The sequence below is a fragment of the Mobula birostris genome, chromosome 15 (assembly GCF_030028105.1).
Source record: "Mobula birostris isolate sMobBir1 chromosome 15, sMobBir1.hap1, whole genome shotgun sequence".
NCBI classification, from domain to species: domain Eukaryota; kingdom Metazoa; phylum Chordata; class Chondrichthyes; order Myliobatiformes; family Myliobatidae; genus Mobula; species Mobula birostris.
The window spans coordinates 15,821,426-15,840,443 of record NC_092384.1 but is presented as its reverse complement, the minus strand read 5'-3'; the positions used below and the strand labels follow the sequence as shown (position 1 = coordinate 15,840,443).

The 19,018-nt window shown below is 39.3% G+C and overlaps 1 protein-coding gene across 4 annotated transcripts in view; it reads right to left on the bottom strand.

Annotated features, from left to right (window-relative positions):
• Positions 1-17,036, bottom strand: part of csnk2a2b (casein kinase 2, alpha prime polypeptide b) — a 44,325-nt gene extending 27,289 nt beyond the window's left edge. For all 4 annotated transcript variants that reach the window (XM_072279366.1, XM_072279364.1, XM_072279365.1 and 1 more), the window contains exons 1-2: positions 16,488-17,036; positions 1,315-1,426 (exon numbers count right to left, since the gene is read on the bottom strand). In XM_072279366.1, the coding sequence (XP_072135467.1) occupies positions 1,315-1,426; positions 16,488-16,591 (216 nt within the window). In that variant the 5' untranslated portion in view covers positions 16,592-17,036. The remainder of the gene's footprint in view (positions 1-1,314; positions 1,427-16,487) is intronic.
• Positions 17,037-19,018: the final 1,982 nt, after the last annotated feature.

The following is a 19,018-nucleotide window of genomic DNA, read 5'->3' as shown; positions in this document are numbered from 1 at the left end:
CTCACTGAAGCCTATCGAATGTTGATGTAGAGAGGATGTTTCCTATTGTGGGGGAGTCTAAGACCGGAGGACAAGGCCTCAGAATAGTGGGGTGTCCCTTAGAATGGAGATGAGGAGGAATTTCTTTAGTCAGAGAGTGGTAAATCTGTGGAACTCATTGTCACAGGTGGCTGTGGAGGCGAAGTCACGGGATATATTTAAGGCAGAGGTGGATAGATTCTTGACTAGTCAGGGCATGAAGGGATGTAGAAAGAAGGCAGGAGACAGGGGCTAAGAGGGTAAATGGATCAGCTGTGTTGAAATGGCAGCGCAGACTCGACAGCCAAATGGCCTAATTCTGCTTCTATATCTTATACAGTAGTTTTATAATCCATTTAAAGTTGCAGTTATATACTTCTACAAAAACTTTTGAGATTTGGTTCCAATTCAAATACAAGTTGCCTGACAAGTTAGATAAAACTTTCAAAATTTCTATGTCTGCTGACAAAGGACTATTAAGGACAAAGGGATAAACAATCTAACCAAGTGGGAAATACAACAGAAAAAGGAATAACCTGGGAAATGTGAGTTTATTCAGTTTGGATGAAGAACAGAAAATCGACGATGGTAGCCACAGGGAACTTGATAAGCTAATCCCTAAATCATAGGTAATAGTCAGGTACAACAAGCAATTAGAAAGACAAAAATCTCTCTGAGAATAAGTTGTCACAGTCAGATATCCAAGATTCTGAGGGTGGGTGCAAAAGCTCATTTCCTCAGACTGTAAATTGCAGACTGTCACAGGAAAAGGGTTGGCCTTTAGGTCTGAGATGGAGCAATTCAGTTTTTGAGGAATACAAGTCTTGGAAATTTGCTCTCTCACTGCACTTGGTTGCTGAGCTTATTTAAAGCTAAGATGAAGAAACATGGGACTCCAGGAGAATCAAGGGATAAAGAATACTAAATAATCGGCAGAAATGGTAGCATGTCAGAATTGAATGAACAGCAGAAAGCACTCAGTGGTTTGTAAACCAATTCCCACTGCTATTTCATGATCGATTTTAATCAATTTGATCGAGAGCACAGTGCACACCACCATGAACCAAACTGCTGCTGCTCAGGCTTATTCCAAACCAAAATAACGCACGCAAGAGATCTTTATCCTATTTGTCCTCATTAGACTGGGGTCCAAATCTGAATTTTAAAAAATCCGGCCTCCAAACCCAAGGATTTAAAAAGCAACAATCAAGGAAACAATAGATACCAGATTGCCCTACCGCCTACAATACTGAAACACAGGGTGAGCAAAGATGAACATAAAATGCTGAGGCTTACCTTCAGTATTTTGACAACCGTTTTCTCATTGTTTGTTATGTTAATAGCCTCAAATACTTCACTGTATTTCCCGCGACCAAGTTTTCGCACCAACTGGTAATCATCCTGGTTACTGTAGCAAAGCAAAAGAAAAATCAGTTTTTAAAAATTGTTTGAATGTCTGCAACATGAGACTCATTTGTTGATCTGTACTTATGGTTGATTAGTCAAAGACAAAGGACAGTATCGGGCAATTAAAGTTTTGGTCTATTATTCAACACTCCCCTGCTCTCCCATCCCCACCCACCAGCACCTCACTCTGCTCATCCACCTTTACTCTGAACATGTAACATATCATTAATTCTGCTCCCATTCCAAAGAAATGAGGTCTTACCCTACCATCCTAGCTTCAACACATACAGCACTCACCTCAGTCCTCTTTTTGCCTCACAAATTTATGCACAAGTAACCATAAAGGAAATGTAAAGCTAACATTTATCACAACCCAAACAGGGCATTAGAAAGTTAACTATGTGATGTCCACTTTACTCTATACAAATGAGCAATCAATTTCATCTAGAAGGACCCATCTTCTACCTACATTCCTTCTTTCCACAGCCATCCCCACAACATTCTCCCTTCACTGATCCAGCATAATTTTGAATGTTGACATTGCTTCTAACTCAAATAATCTCAGAATTATATTATCCCACAAAATTGTATTAAGAGATTTCCCCTGCTTTATTTTAATAGATTTTAAATGGATCTGTGGCCCCGACCTACTGATATTGTTTGTTGCTTCTTTACTGGCTGTGGGCTGTGACCATCAGACGTATTGAATTCTGAAATAATTCCACTAAAATGTGCAATATTTCTGCAATGTCAATGGGTGACAGCTCCAGTGAGAGTGCGCCCACGAATTGCACAGGACTTTTACTGTTAACAACTCAGTTCCATCAAAACATTATTCAGTGTAAGCTAGTTAAAATTCTTGCAGTTTTTGTTCGGAATTCAGGAAGGGTGGTAGGTTTCTTCTCTAACCATCAAACAAACATGACTCCTGCCTTATGCGTTATCAGGCTTTGAAGACATTGGGGCATACTGGAATGGAGACAGAGTGCCAAAAATCAGCTTGCATGCTTCCCTTACAAGTGAGCACCAGATTGTGAACCTGGGTCAATAACTTGCATGTGGGAAGGAGGAAAAAAAAATCCAGGAATTACTCCAACTGGGTCATGTACATTTCTCAGAGAATACATCCTACACACATCTCCCTCAGAGAGAAACAAGCATAACAAAAAGAAAAAGTCTGTTCTAGAAATAATATCTAGGGTGAAGTAATCAAAAGCTTAAAATGAGCAAGAAAAAGATTAGCTACATTTTAACACTTTGTAATGCAACACATGGACACAGGCCTAACAAATCCCAGCTTGTATGATTCTGCTGTTCAAACTTTGTATCAGCCCTTTAAGATTTTTCCAAGTATATGTAAAATAACTGACATCTTAGATTTAGGCTCAACTAACTAATTTCAGTGTATATGGTAAAACAACAGAAAGCAGGACTCTTATCCAAATCCACAAAGCTTACCTGCCAGTAATCTCCATCCCAACACCTTCAATAAAGGGTAAAACAGAGTAGAGTACTCAAGGAAGCCTGTGCCTTCACACAATTATTTTCGCTACCTTTCTTACTATAATATTGCTCACACTATAGTAGACCTAGTCTACAAGAAAAACTGTTCTACATGCATCACTTCCACTCCAGAACTAAAGTTACAAGTCCCTGCAAGAACAAATTTCCTCCTATATACAACAATGCAAGTCTACTTCAAAAGGAGTCTGCACTATCTTTCAATGCTCACTCCTGAAAATGTTTATTTGGCTCCTGAGGAAAATTTTGCTTTTAAAATTCTAAGGGACTTTGTTCAGATTCCCAAACATTTGCAGGAAGCTTTTGATCATTTTTGGCTCCAAACAATTGTAACAAAAATTATTTTTCTTGTATACACAATTGATCATGAAAAGCTACCTGTACTAAAAGTTTTACTTATGTAGCCTCTTGCAAAATGAAGGCACTTCACCACCATAAGTACATTTATAGCTCCTCATCAACACTAAATAGAGCAAACAACTTACAGATGAGAAGGTAACAATATAGTTTGTTTTCAGATATCGGTGAAAGGATACATATTGACTGGAGAAACTGGAAGAGTATTGCCATCTTTACTTGAAATTTTGCTATGTAATTTTATTCCCATCTGCAAATGAAGGCAATGCCTTGCTTTTATACCTCAATTCTGGTATCCTTTCTCCTGAGAGAGGGGACAGTATAGATTTACTTCACTAAAAATGCAATGGGGGTATCACAATCTCAAAAGAATAGGCAAACCACTTCAGAGTGAGATGAGCAGAAACATGTTGGACCTTTGAACCTTCTTAAACCAAATTAATGTATATTAATTTCATAACTGAATGATAGATCTCCACTCTACCCAGATCCCTAGATTCCTACAATGTCTGGCGTTTGAGGTCAAAAATTAGCCATAATCTTGTTTAACAGCAATGCAGGTTCAAGTTTCCCCAACTAGGCTAGTTCTATCATTATATTGTATCTATCAGAAAAATAAAAATTCTGACATTGAATCTCAAAGGTTCAATGGATAGTACTGAATAATATCCCAGGTTATTGGCAAATTGACTTAGTTATGTATGCATCATTATTAGGACCTTTAATTGATATTCATCTGCCTTCCAAGGTACCGTAACATTGTGCCAGCTCAGTGTTCCCTTCTCAGCATGTTTTGGTACAGTAGATTGAGTCTATTTCACTAGACCTTCTGGCATCTCCATTAGAAGCTTTCATTTAATAGGTGCACCTCCACTCCAGGGTAAAATATGACACTTGTTAGGCAAATCTGCATTCTATCACTTGACTACAGAGTTACTAGGAAGCAGGAACACACACCTCTGCACCAATTAAGAACTGGCTGCCAGGAGCAACAAGTAGAGGAGAAACTGACTTTCATTTACTGCTCTTCTTCCAAGCAGCAGAAAACAAACCAAATTCTCTTCTAATACTTGATCACAAATAATTCATGCCAAAAACAAAAAGTTAATTATTTGACCTGAGAGGGATGAAACAGAGGAATTTAGGAATAGAATTCCACAGCTTGTTGACCAGATGGCATTGCAATGATGGGGCACAAGGAGCTGAACTAAGGACCAAACTGATTGTGCAAAGAGGGAGAGTGAAGAGAGAGAAAGCTGATGAATAAAGACAAGGTCAGCAAAAAAACATTAACCAACAAATCTGGGCGAAGTGAATGAGCAAAGTCAGCAGTCAAAAAGATGACCAGGACTAGGAATACTATTTCCACATTTACCCAAACTCCATGTAAATATTTTACTGAAGAATTTATAGATCCCCATACTGTATGGGCAGATATCAAAACAGACAAGAACCTTTTAGAAGCATGCACCACAGTCATCGGTTTCCTACCTACCAAAAGCAATCTTCTAAACTTTTGACCCAGGTATTGCACATTAATTTCATCGTAAACTGAATGGCAGGTCTCCAGATATTGTAGGAATCTAGGAACATGAATAATTCTAACTTTTCTCTCTCAAACCACAGGACAATTTCTAAAGTCAGATGCATCAGTATTACAGTAGTGTAAAGGGAATTAGAGGCATGAGAGAAACTGGTCAAAGTTGATTGGGAGGGGACACTAGCAGGGATGATGACAGAATAGCAATGGCTGGAGTTTCTGGGAGCAATTTGAAAGGCGCAGGATGGATACACCTCAAAGTACTGGCATTCTAAAGAAGATGACACAATAGTAGCTGACAAGGGAAATCAAAGACAGCATAAAAGCAAAGAGAGGGCATATAATATTCTGAAAATTAGTGAGAAGTTAGAGAACTGAGAAGCTAACAAAAGGCAACTAAGGAAGTCACAAGCAGCAAAAAGATGAAATATGAAGGTAAGCTAGTCATAATTAAAACAGGATACCAAAAGATTTTCAGATTAAATATATAACGCTAGACAGAGAGTAACACTGGAGAAATAGCAGACAAACTTAGTAAATATTTTGCATCAGTATATATTGTGGAAAAAACACCTTGCCAGAAATTTAAGTGTCGGGGGGCAGAAGTGATTAGGGATGCTATTACTAACAAGCTGGTGCTTGGGAAGCTGAAAGTTCTGAAGGTTGATAAGTCACCTGGACCAGACGGACTATTCCTCAGGGTTCTGAAAGAGATAACTGAAGAGATTGTGGAGGCACTAGTGTTCTTTCAAGAATCACTAGATATTGGAATGGTTCCAGGAGACTGGAAAATTGCAAATGTACTCCACTCTTCAAAAAGGGAGGAGGCAGAAGGAAGGAACTTACAGACCAGTTAGCCTGGCTTTAAGGAACTTATAGACCAGTTAGCCTGGCTTTAAGATTTAAGTCTATTGTTAAGGCTAAGGTTTTTAGGCACATGATGAAATAGGCCAAAATCAGCATGGTTTCTTTAAGGAAAAATCTTGCTTGACGTATGTTGGAATTCTTTGAGGAAATTACATAAATAGGGAAAGAGTCAGTGGATTTTGTTTACTTGGATTTTCCAAAAGCCTTTGACAGGGACTGCACATGAGGATGCTAAGCAAGAAAAGAACCCAAGTATTGCAGTAAAGATACTAGCATGGACAGAAGATCAGTTAACCGGCAGGAGGCAAAGAATGGAAATAAAGGGGGTCTTATTTAGTTGTTTGGAGATGAATAATGGTGTTCATAGGGATCACTGTTGAGACTGCTTCTTTTGATGTTATATGTCAATGATTTGGATGACAGCACCTATGGCTTTGCGAACAAACTTGCAAATAAGTGGAGGGACAAGTAGTGTTAAAGGGCAAGTGGCGTTGAGGAAGCAGTTATTCTGCAAAAGGACCTAGAAAGATTAGGAGAATTGGCAAAGTGAGAGATGGGATATAGTGTCGGGAATATGCACTTCGGAAAAAGGAATAAAGTCATAGATTATTTTTGAAACGGGGAGAAAGTTCAAAAATCAAAGGTGTAAGGGGACTTGGAAGAGTTCATGGAAGACTCCCTAAAGATTAATTTGCAGGTCGCGTCAGTGGTAAGAAAGGCAAATCCAATGTCAGCATTCATTTCAAGAGGACTAGAATATTAAAAAATAAGTGTAATATTGAGGCTTTATATATCATTGGTCAGATGACAATTGGAGTATTGTGAGCAGTTTTGGGCCCCTTCTCTAAGAAAAGATGTACTGGCACATGAGGGCCCAGAAAAGGTTCACAAGAATGCTTCCGGGAATGGAAGGGTTAACACACGAGGAGTGTTTGATTTCTCTGGATCTGTACTCACTGGAGTTTAGAAGGTTGTGGGGCATCACAGTAGCATAGCAGTTACTGTGACACTATTACAGCTTGGGGTGCTGGATTTGAAGTTCAATTCCAGCAGCCTCTGTTAACGGGTTTGTACATTCTTTCCTGTGTGCGTGTGGGTAACCACGGTTTCCTTCCACAGCCCAAAGGTGTACTGGTTAGTAGGTTCACTGGGTCACTGTAAATTGTCCCATAATTAGGCTAGGGTTAAATCGGTGGTTTGCTGTGTGGTGCAGCTCCAGGGGCCGGAAAGGTTTGTTCGATGCTGTATATCACATAAAATAAAAAATGAAACCTATTGAATATTGAAAGACAGAGTGGACGGGGAGAGGATGTTTCCTAGAGGATGTCTAGGACCGGAGGGCACAGCCTCAGAATAGAGGGACAACTATTTAGAAAAGAGACAAGGAGGAATTTCTTTAGCCAGAGGGTGGTGAATTTGTGGATTTCATTACCACAGACAACTGTGGAGGCCAAGTCATTGAATATGTTGAAAGCTGAGGTTGATAGGTTTTTGATTAGTTAAGGCATGAAAGGTTATAGGGAGAAGGCAGAATGGGATGGGGGGGGGGAAATAATAAAATCTGTCATGATGGAATGGCAAAGCACACTCAATGGGCTAAATGGCCTAATTCTGCTCCTATGTCTTATGGATGGAAGGCAAGAAAATGGTGCTGGGGTAGAAGTTCAGCTATGATCTCGTTAAAGGGTACAGCAGTCTCAGATCTGCTGACCAGGCTAATCCTACTTTATATTTATCAGGGGAAAAAAATGGCACCTTCAAACATTTCGGCACAGCCAAGAAGGGCCAAAAGGCCTGTTTCTGTGCTGCAGTTTTTTGTATGGTTTCTATTAACTAAGGCCCAAGAAATTGAGCTCTAACCAAAGGCCAGAATGCTACACTGAAATACAAATTACATCCATTTATAGAACTTTTTTTTTACTGAAGGTTTGGGCAATCAGAATCAGACTTAATATCACTGGTACATGTAATGAAATATGTTGTTTTGTGGAAGAAATAGAAATATATGTGTGTACGCTTTTGTGGTGCAACAGCAAAGGAAAAAAAAGTGAGGTAGTGTGCATGGATTCATTTTCCATTCAGAGGGCAGTGGGAAAGAAGCTGTTCCTAAAATGTTTGATGTGTGACTTCAGGTTCTGTGTCTCCTCTTTAATGGCAGCAACGATACAGGGTCCTGTATCGCCTCCTTGATGACAGCAATGAGAAGAGGGCATGTTCTGGGTGATAAGAGTCCTTGATGATGGAGGCTGCCTTTGTGAGCATCACCTTTTAAAGATGCCCTTGATGCTCGGGAGGCTAAGTTTACAATTTTCTGCAGATTTTTCTGAACCTGTGCAATAGCCCTTCCATACCAGATGGTGAAGCAACCAGTTAGACCTCTCTCCACGGTGCATCTGTAGAAATTTGCAAGCATCTTTGGTGATATACCAAGTCTTCTCAAACCCCTAATGAAATATTGTTGAGTCTTTTTTGCAATTGCACCAATATGTTGAGTCCAGGATAGATCTTCAGAGACGCTGACATTCGGGAACTTGAAACTGCTCACCCTTTCCATCACTGGTCCCTCTGAAACTAGTGTTAGTTTGTAATTGTAAATGGTAATTATTCTTTTTTGGTTTCAAATCATACTAATTTTATTAATAATCACAACTAGAAGACAAACTAAGTTATGAACTAACTTAGTCAATGGAGTAACCACAGGAAGGAAAAGTTATTCACAGGTTTCAGTGGATAACAGATGAACTAACCTTGCTAGAAAATTATTATTACCGCACATATTGGCAAGCACGTGATGATAACTTACATTGTGGCAAAGTTATCAACTTTTTAATTTATTAAATTAAACTACTTCACTTGTTGCTTCATCCTGAACTTTAAAATTAATTTTAGATTTGAACATTAAACTGATTGAAATTACAACAGGCACCAAAAATAATCTATAATCTATGACAATCAAATCCTCCAGGCTGCATAGTTTTAAAATGTTTTGCTTATTGTCTTTGATCTTTCTCAATTCCTTCTTTCCTTTCGTCTCTTTCCTATTAGAATGTGTCTTGAAATATTTTTCTGTTTTTCTTTTGTCAAAGACACATTGTTAATCCCCTCATTCATCAAGGGCCCAGATACATTATTCCATCTTTGCTGCTCAGTTTTCAATTGCATATTCAGAAATTAACAGTGAGTTTTTCAAGCTAATGGGTGCAAGAAAAGTTTAATGAGGAAAACCATTCCAAGGTATTTTATTTCAGTAAGATTTTGACCAATTCAAACAAGTTGTACACAATCAAATCTAAAACTCAGTGGCAACTAAATCCAGATCCATAATAAGGCTCATTTTCCAAACTTCAGGAGCCTTACCAAAATTAACATGCAGGCAAATATGTGCCTGCAATAGCACTGACACCACTACCTATCATTAAGACAGATGACACTTTAAAAAAAATTTTTACTAAGGGTTATGAGTTTTGGGTCTCCCTTTAAGATGGAATTTGAGTCTGAGTATTTTAAAGCAGAGGCAAGGTTGATGCTTGATCAGCAAAAGAGTGAAAGCTTACTGTAGATGTGCAGGATTGTGGAAAAGGGGTTAAAATTAGATCAACCATGAACTGCTGCTCTGAATTCATATGCTGGCATGCAGAGAATAAAAAGGAAAATGAGTTCTGGTGGACTGAAGATTGAGAACCTCAACCAAGCAGGAGGGTAGGTTTTAATGCAGGACAATAACAGGGCAATCTTAGATCTACATTCAGCGCTCTGGGTATACTGGAGTATTTTCCAAGAGTAGAATGGTGCACAATACAGCTAGTTACTGCACATTACTTCGTAAAGTCCTGATGTTCAGATGTGCCTCAATTATGTTCACTTTTAGGAAAAGCAGAAGAGACTAATCACACATCATGAAGAATCTTACAGGTAGGACATTAAAACTGGAAAACATGGCCTTTTCTAGTGCAACAGTACATGGCTGATGAGAGCCCAGGCAGCATTCAGACAATAGCAAACCATACGGAAGGTTGCTCTTTATGAATTACATTCAATACCATCATCCTCTCAGTACTAATCAACAAACTTCATTACCTGGGCCTCTGCACCTCTTTCTCTGCAACTGGATCCTCCACTTCCTTACTGTGAGGTCACAGGCAGTGCAGATCAGTAATAACACTTCTCTCTGTCAGTACTGGTGCATCTCAAGACCATAAGACATTGGATTTTATTCCCCCCCCCCCCCACCCTCATGCCCCTGTAACCTTCGACATTCTTACTAATCAAGAACCTATCAAGAATGTGGGCTTCACCCACTGGTCTACTCTCTCTACACTAGACAAAGCTGAAACACCATCTATAAACTCAATGATGACACCATTTCTTTTGGCAGAATCTCAGATGGTAATAAGCCTTCAGGAGTGAAATAGATCAGCTGGTTGAATGGTTTTGCAACAACCACCTCGCGCTCAATATCAGCAAGACCAACAAACAAACTGTGGACCTCAGGAAAGGAAAATCAAGAAAACACACAGCATCCTTGTTGATGGGCCATTGGTGGATGGGGTGAACAGCTTTAAGTCCCTGTGTGTCAATATCTCAGAGGAACTATTTTGGGTCCAACACACTGATGTAATCATGAAGGCAGCACACTAATGGCTCTATTTCATTCCGAGTTTGAGGAGATTTGGTATGTCACCAAAGACTCAGGGAAAACACCTTGACTGGTTGCATTCACCACTTGCTATGTCTTGCATAGTACTGCTGCCACAATGCAACAAGTTCACAACACGTCAGTGACAATAAACCTGACGCTGACAATAATAACTATTATTCTTTGGAATACGAAAGAAAATAGAAAAGTATCAAGCCAGACTCCTGTTTGCAACCAATCATTGACCACAATAGGACTGGAAGCAGATATTGTCTTGTCAAAATGACCATAAACACCCACAAAAAGGAATGGACATTAGTAATGATGCTTTAGTACTGCTGGGTCCAATAATCATAACTCAATTTATCAAGCAGGGCCTTTAAGGAGGAAGCAGACAATTGTGAACACAAGCAAAATCTGAGTGTAAACAGAACATTGAAATTGTTGGCAGATTTGCTTACAAGGGGTGTGAAGGAGAAAAGAGGATGTCTGCAGTGTTCATTAAAATTAGTTATTATAAAAAAAACCTCCTTACAAGGTAGGACAGAGAAAAAGGTCTGCTGCAGAATATGAATATTCCAGTCACAGACTTGACACTGAGAAGCACTTATGTTCCATTAAAGTGAACTCTAATCTCCTGGTCCACTAAACACACAGCAACAAAGTAAGAGAAGAATGTGTGACTCATTGTACTATACATGAGTAAAACTGACAAAAGACTTTAAGGATTGTTGCTACTAGTAAGTGCACTGTCCATTGAATTTGGGGCAACAGACTGTACCATTAATGTGCAAACTTCAAACATACATAAAAAGTTTGTGTTACTTTCAGTTCAGTTGTTGACATGGGCCCACATGATTCAAGTACCCATCTTGAAAGTCTCAAAGTTCACAAATGGTTAGTGTCTTTAACATTAACCATTTCATCACAATATGAAGAGCTCAAGGTAAAACATTTCTGGTCCAGTACGGTGAGAATGAATATTTTATTTTACTTAGGCAACACACATCAAAGTTGCTGGTGAACGCAGCAGGCCAGGCAGCATCTCTAGGAAGAGGTACAGTCGACGGTTCGGCCGAGACCCTTCGTCAGAACTAACTGAAGGAAGAGTTAGTAAGAGAAGTCAAATCTCTTACTCTTCCTAGAGATGCTGCCTGGCCTGCTGCATTCACCAGCAACTTTGATGTGTGTTGCTTGAATTTCCAGCATCTGCAGAATTCCTCATGTTTACTTTATTTTACTATTTAGTGTGTGAAGATAAACAGTAACATGTATAACAGCGACCCAAACTCTACAAATAGCCAAGGAGATTAGTACTGGTGACTGAAATCTCTAACAAAGACAAATAGCGACTTGGGAAAAAAGTAGAGATGCTTCAGAATGAAGTCTACAGTGTTGGGGTACAGCAAAGTTAGAGGAACGAAGAGTCCTCCAAGGATTTGAAAATGAGGCTGAGAATTTTAACACAGTATTTACAGCCAGTCAGGATTCACTCCAGGTCAACATGCACAGGATGGTGGGAGAGTGCAATAGTACAAATTATTATATCAACATGTTGAATATGCTTAAGCTTTTAGAGGGTAGGTAAGATCCAGTCAAAATGACCCAATGCTCAGATTAATTCATAACAGATTTTACTGATGTACCAGACAGAATTGAAATAACTTTAAAATAGGAGAAAGTTGGGAATTCTCAATTTAATTGACCTATTGAATGGCAAATGAAAATGCAGGAGGGAAATTAATGTTGGCATTAACTTGTACCTTGTGTTATTTTACCAACCCCAATATCCCACATGTTAGAAAGCACCATGACTTACATTTATTAATATATTACATAGTTTGGCTGTGAGTGGGTAGTACTGCAATTGGCTCAGCAGCAGCTTTGTAAAAACAAATATCCCGTTTTCCCCCCCAAAACAAAACTTACATTTACTGCTGCTTGTAACAGGGAAGGCCAAGCTTCCAATCCTCAGGATAAAGGACACTTGTATCACCTAAAAATATCCCTTATTTGTTAAATTGACTGAATGTTTTATTGTTTTTTAATGAGTGAAAGTCATTTGAATTTTTCAGTACCCCCCCCCATTCTAAAGTGCAAAACTGAAAAGCCCTGTTTATTAATAGCCTAGCTCATAAAAGTTTTAAAAATCAAGTTCTGTGGAACTTGGAGTAGCCAAATGGACTTCGATCTTTCAAATGTTGGAAGAACTCATTTGGTGCATTACCAACTGGAGAATTCTACAATTCACAGGTTTGTTAAAAACCTGTTGCAACTGTAAGTGTTTTCATATAACTTTGCTAGAAGCTCAAGACGTGTCTTATCCACCTCAAAATGTCTCAATCACAATTTCCCCGTCAAACTACCTTGTGTCCACATCCAAGACCTTTCATTTTAATTAGGATAATAAAACTTGATCTAAAGGCATTCTGTCTCCAATTTTTGGAACCTTTCTTTGTAATTATTACAACCCACTGTGATAATAAATGCCACTGGAGGATGAGATTGCATCACACCCTTCCTTGCTAGAGCTGTACAGCAGTTATGCTTTTACAAAGTAGGAACTCTAGGGGGGGAAATTACTCTGCATATATTTTATGAATTCCCTAAAGGGAGCTTTCTGTTGCTCAGAGTCCAGTCCTTTCAAACTACAGAACCACAAACCCAGTCAAAAATCTCTTGCATATCAAGTTCAAGAGCACAAGAAACAAGCATGAAAATTTGGGAGATGTTACAAAGGTCCACTCAGTGGTTAACGTTTTGAACTTTTTCCTGTCATCAAGGTCATGTCTGAAATTCTAACCTCAGCAGCATTCTCTAGCACAATTCCCATACCCTACCAATTCCTTAATAACCAAAATCTATGCATTTTGAGTGAGACTCCTCTTAGCTGATAATAAGTAATCAACCCAAAATATTTTATTTCTTGCTTCACAATTGCTACTTCGAACTGCTGGGGATTTCCAGCATATTTCTGTTTTTACTTTGGACTTCCTCGCATCTGCAGTTCTTTGCAGCATCCTTCTTTTACTGTCTTCAAGCAGTAATATGAAAAGTCATCTTTTGTGCTGTAAAACTTAATTTTGTACAAACGTATCCAAGTGATTTAATTGAATTAGAAGGGAACTGTGGTTCAAATGAGCATTAATGTTGGACATCACCTGATGCCTTGGTATCTAAATAGAATCTCACTCAGAAATTACAGTTCAGCCTTTTTCAAGTGCTTAAGGCATGGCATATAGTACAGATAATGGTGAGGAATATAATGAAAATGGGAAAAATACAGATGAGGTACATCTAAAGTTGAAGTTGTACAAGATGATGGTAAGGCCTAGTTTAGAGTAATGTGTGCAGTTTTGGTTACCTACCTACAGGAAAGATGTAAACAAGGTTGAAAGAATGTAGAGAAAATTTACAAAGATGATGCCAGGTCTGGAGGCAAGATTAAGGTTAGGGCTGTATGCTTTAGAACATTGAAGATTGAAAGGAACAAACAAAATGTTGGAGGAACTCAGCAGGCCAAGCAGCATCTATAGAAAAAAAGCACAGTCGATGTTTTGGGCTGAAACCCGACTTTGAGTACTGCCAAAGGGTTTCAACCTGAAACATCGACTGTGCTTTTTTCCATAGATGCTGCCTGGCCTGCTGAGCTCCTCTAGCATTTTGTGTGTGTTGCTTGGATTTCCAGCATCTGCAGATTTGTTTGTGAAGATTGAGGGGAGATTTGATAGCAGTATACAAAATTGAGGGGTATAGATAGGGTAAATACAAGCAGGCGTTTTCCATTGAGGTTGGGTGGGACTACAACCAGAGGTCGTGGCTTAAGGGTAAAAGGTGAGAAGTTTGAGGAGAACTAGGGGAAACTTCTTCACTCAGAGGGTCGTGAGAATGTGGCATGAGCTGCCAGCATACGAGATCCATGCAAGCACAGTTCCAATGTTTAAGGGAAGCTTGGATAAGTACACGGATAGTAGGAATATGGTCTATGGTCCAGGCACAGGCACAGGTCATTGGCAGTAGGCAGTTTAACTGGTTTCAGCATGGAGTAGATGGGCCAAAGGACCTGCTTCTGTGTGTACATCACTAATGCTCTGTAAAATAAAAACAAAATGCTGGGAATACTCAGACCAGGATGCACCTTTAAGAGAAACTGAATTAACTTTGTAGATCAAAGGCGCTGTTAGAATGCTGAAAAAAATGTCAACATAAATTCTTGCTGCAGGTGCAATTTGGCCTGCGTATTCCCAGCATTTTCTGTTTTACATTGAACACAAAGTTAAACCAAGACCTTTCTGGGAATTATTAAGCATTTCAAAGGTTCTACATGTAGAGAAACAGCTGTCCCATTATCACCAAACAGGACAGATTTTTCATCTTTTTGTTCCTTGTCATACTTGGTAAAATTGTGTCTAATTTTGGAACTTTTTCTTTAAAACATCTTTTGACAAAAATGTAAAACTGCAACAAAATGCAACAGCAAATTACGATAAGCATCTCTGAGTGGTTCATAACATCTAAATTTAAATTTTACCTTTTTTCTTTAATTTTAGTTTCCGAGTATATTATGAGAATAAAAACAAACATTGTATGTTTTAAGATAACGAGCTAAGTAAACACCAACAAATTCAGCATTTGGAATACTATAGTGTGAACACTTGCTCAAATTCCTTGCAAATATTTTACTGAAAGATTTATAGATCCTCACTCTATTCTTTATAGGTAAATATCTAAAAAAAAAGTGTCTTTTAGGAACATGCACATGGTCAGAGTTGTCCCAAATGCAGATTTAAATAGAGATGAGTTTTTATTGTTTGCAGTTACTACATCCAAGGTGTCTGAATAAATCTCAAAAAATCAAATTGAGTAAATCAAGTAGCTTCCCTGACATGTGCAGACAATATTTGTTTTGTTTCATGACAACTAAAGATGCAGGTATCAATCTTAATGTTGCTTCTGTGAAAAATCTTCAATTTATGACAGAAATAATTTAATATTTTAAATGTCACTTTATACAACTCAGGAACATCTTGACTACTTTAATATTATACATTAGGACTATGCAGCTATGCTAGAATCCGGCTCTTCTTTAAGCAGGAAGACTTGGTAAGTATTGTTCAACCAATTGCTAAATCAGCTTTTTCTTACTAAAATTCTAACCCCAAAGCAAATTGACAACAAAAAAAAACAACACAACCTAACACAGGAACAAATATCAAAATAACTTAAATAGCACTTTTTCTTTTTTTTGACAATTGCATGGACAGAAAGCAGTCACTATACACTGCCAATATCCAAATTCAATGTATCAGTTCAGGTGTAGGTGCTATGAATTCCCTCAGAAAGGATGTTATCATGCACACCCAGGCCTTAGTATTCAGGACAAAATAGAAGACTCTGAACATAAAGGCACCAATCAGTAAAGCCATTATGAAGTTTTCTGTGTATTGCCCAGTTAGAAATACTTTGTACATTGCTCAAGTCTTGCAGAACTATGCGAAACCACATAGGAAGAAACCCCATCCAAGTGTTACATTTATGTACCCAAGCCTCAATGAGCCATGCAACCTCCTCTGAAAATATTGACTTTGATTTTACATTCTTGCCACTGCCATTCAGTTCTAATCCAATTTTGTCAATATTTAGGCAAGTAAGCCAATCAAAACACACCCCAAATGTCAAAAGGTAATTGCTTATAACCTGTAGAGTAATCTGTATTTAACTATAAAGTTTATAAAAAGGGTGTGGTTCAAATCAGTGACAACATAATTAATAACTAAAATCAAGTACTGACACCAACCTACTTAAGTATATTTATGATGTAGGACAGCTCATACCAAGGACTGAAATCATATGATGTGAAGTTTATTAAGAAATTAACCACAATTTATTACTTAAGAGGCTCTAACAATTAAACATTTATATGCCAACAAGAACTTGTCTTTGGGGATATAGAAGTAAATCCATTACTTTTTTAAAAACTGTATTTCCACATATTCCTATTCACAGTTCACACAACTACTCTGCACGTTCTTATTACGTTTACCAGCATTTCTCCAACCTACAGGCGAATTACTCACTCCATAAATAGATGTCAATGTATTCAAATAATATTAACTTCATTACTCTGTAAATGTCTCTTACCCCCACTCAGGAACGTGCAACTCGTAATCCCAGTACTCGCGGGGTTTCAGGCTGTTTACCTCGGCATACACGCGTGCCCTGCTCCCGGTAGCCGGACCCGGCATGGCAGAGCCAGGGCTCAGCTCAGGGATAAAAGGGCGAAATCCCCAGCGGGATACCGCGGGGGTGAGAGACAGACCGCACCGCCACCGAACACACCGACTATCGGGAGCCAGGCCCGGCCACAACCAGCACAGCACCTCCCGGCTTAACTTCAGCAAAGGGGTCCGGGGAGCCAGCGGAAGCTTCCACCGGGGCGGGTAGGCAGGAAAGGACCGGGCAACGAGAGCGGGCCCCAGCTATGGAAGGCGGGCAACGCCGGAGCAAAAGTGCGAGAAGGCCAAGGTTAACGACGGGCGAGGCCGGCAGCGGTTCGACCGGGTGCAGAGGCAGCGGCGAGAAACCGGTCACAACCCCGGTGTGTCAGCGAGGAGACCGAACACCGGGACTGACAGGGCCGGCCACAGCGGCTCCTGGCGGCACCCAGCCACGACCGAGACACTCCACTCGCAGCGCTGCCTAGCGGCACCTGGTAAAGACACCGACCAACAACCGCGGCCCGCGATGACGTCACATTGGACGCGCCTGGCGTCGCTGCAGACTCCGGTCAGCAGCGCTACCTAGGGGACACAGGCCGCAGCAACAGCAGCTGGCGCTCAGGCTCAAGGATGCGCCTGGTGCAGGATATTCCTCTGGAGACCACCAGTTCTAACACTACACCCCTTCCTCTGTCAATATAAATGCACGAATCTTCTATCGTCATAAAAAAGTAACAGCGAAGAGTATGACTTTAAAGCGGCAATTATATAAGATCTGACGGTAAAGAGGGGACAATTATAAAAAAATACATAGTGAACGAGAACACTGAAAACCAGCAGAGATCAGCCTGACTGAATAATGTCTTTCCACATCATAACGAAAATATAGGAAATATAGTTCATCAGTAGTGGCAAAGCAGGTTGAGGAAATTGTTAAAAAGATACTGGGGATCAGAATTCTTTATAAATAAGGAATAAAGTACATTGAAAATAGGAACAGGTAAATGGAGTAGGAAATAGGCTAGTCAACCCTTAAAGTCTGAAGGGCTGAAGGCCATTCAATACAATTATAGCTGATCATCTATCTTCCCACATACCTTTTCACCTTTTATGTCTCAAGCTATATCTTTCTGAAATGTATGTGATAACTGTATACCTGTATATATCTGAATGCAAATTCCACAGATTTCACCACCCTGTGAAAAGATTCTTTCTCCTCATTTCAGCCTCAGTTCTCTTGCTCTGTAATCTGAGACTTCATTCCTTGTTCTAGAATCCCAGACCAAATGAAACATCCCCCAGGTATCCAGTCTGTCCAGTGTTTCAAGATTTTTTACGTTCCCTTAGAATCCCGCTAATTCTCCTCAGCTCTGTTATACAGACCAAGTCAACTTAATTGTGCCGATGAACTGCATTCCCTCCATAACAAGATAAGGAGACCAAGAATTTTTTGCTCTTGCCCAGTTGCTCAATCTGTCTAAGTCACTTCGAACTCCTGTTGTATCTTCTCACAATTCATAGTTTAGTGTCTTTGAAATATTACAATCCATCCCTTATCTAAATCATAGTTTGAATAGCTGAAAGCCCAGTCATCGATCCCCTCAGTGCCTTACTTAACACTGTCACCCAAAGCAAGACCCATTAATTCTGACTGCTTTTTGTCTGATAATCAATTTTCAATCCATTAGTCCTAATCCTGTACACTTTAATTTCAGATACTTATCTTTTATATGGGACTATATTATGTTTTTGTTTTGAAAATCTGAGTAGGCCACATCACTAGTTTACCCTTATATATTTATCAGTTACACTCTAATACATGAACCAAACTCGAGTGCATGTAGCAACCACAATTTCCCTTTCAGGAATCCATATTGACCTTGTACAGTCTTGTTGATATCATTATAGCTTCTAGCATTTTGTTTTGCATTATTGATAATGCGCCAATGGGACTGTAGGGTTTGTTTCTCCCTCTTTTTTAAAAAATAGTGGCATTACATTTACTGCTGTCCAAAGTGTGAGAACTATTCTATAATTTATGGAATTGTGGAAAATGAAATCCAATCCATCCACTATTTCCATAGTACCTTCTTTAGTCTTTTGCACATAAAACAAAGAAGTCATAACGAGCCTTTATAAACACTGGTTCTGCCAGAACTGGAGCACTGGTATGGCACCAGTTCCAAGTGCCTTACTTTAAATAAGAAGTGAAGGCTTTAGAGAAAATACAGAGAAACCAAAATGATGAGAGAGGTCCAGAATGACCAGGAACTAGGAAACATTGTATGAAGATGCAAGCAACAGGAATTCTGCAGATGCTGGAAATTCAAGCAACACACATCAAAGTTGCTGGTGAACGCAGCAGGCCAGGCAGCATCTCTAGGAAGAGGTACAGGTTTCAGGCCGAGATCCTTCTTCAGGACTAACTAAAGGAAGAGTTAGTAAGAGATTTGA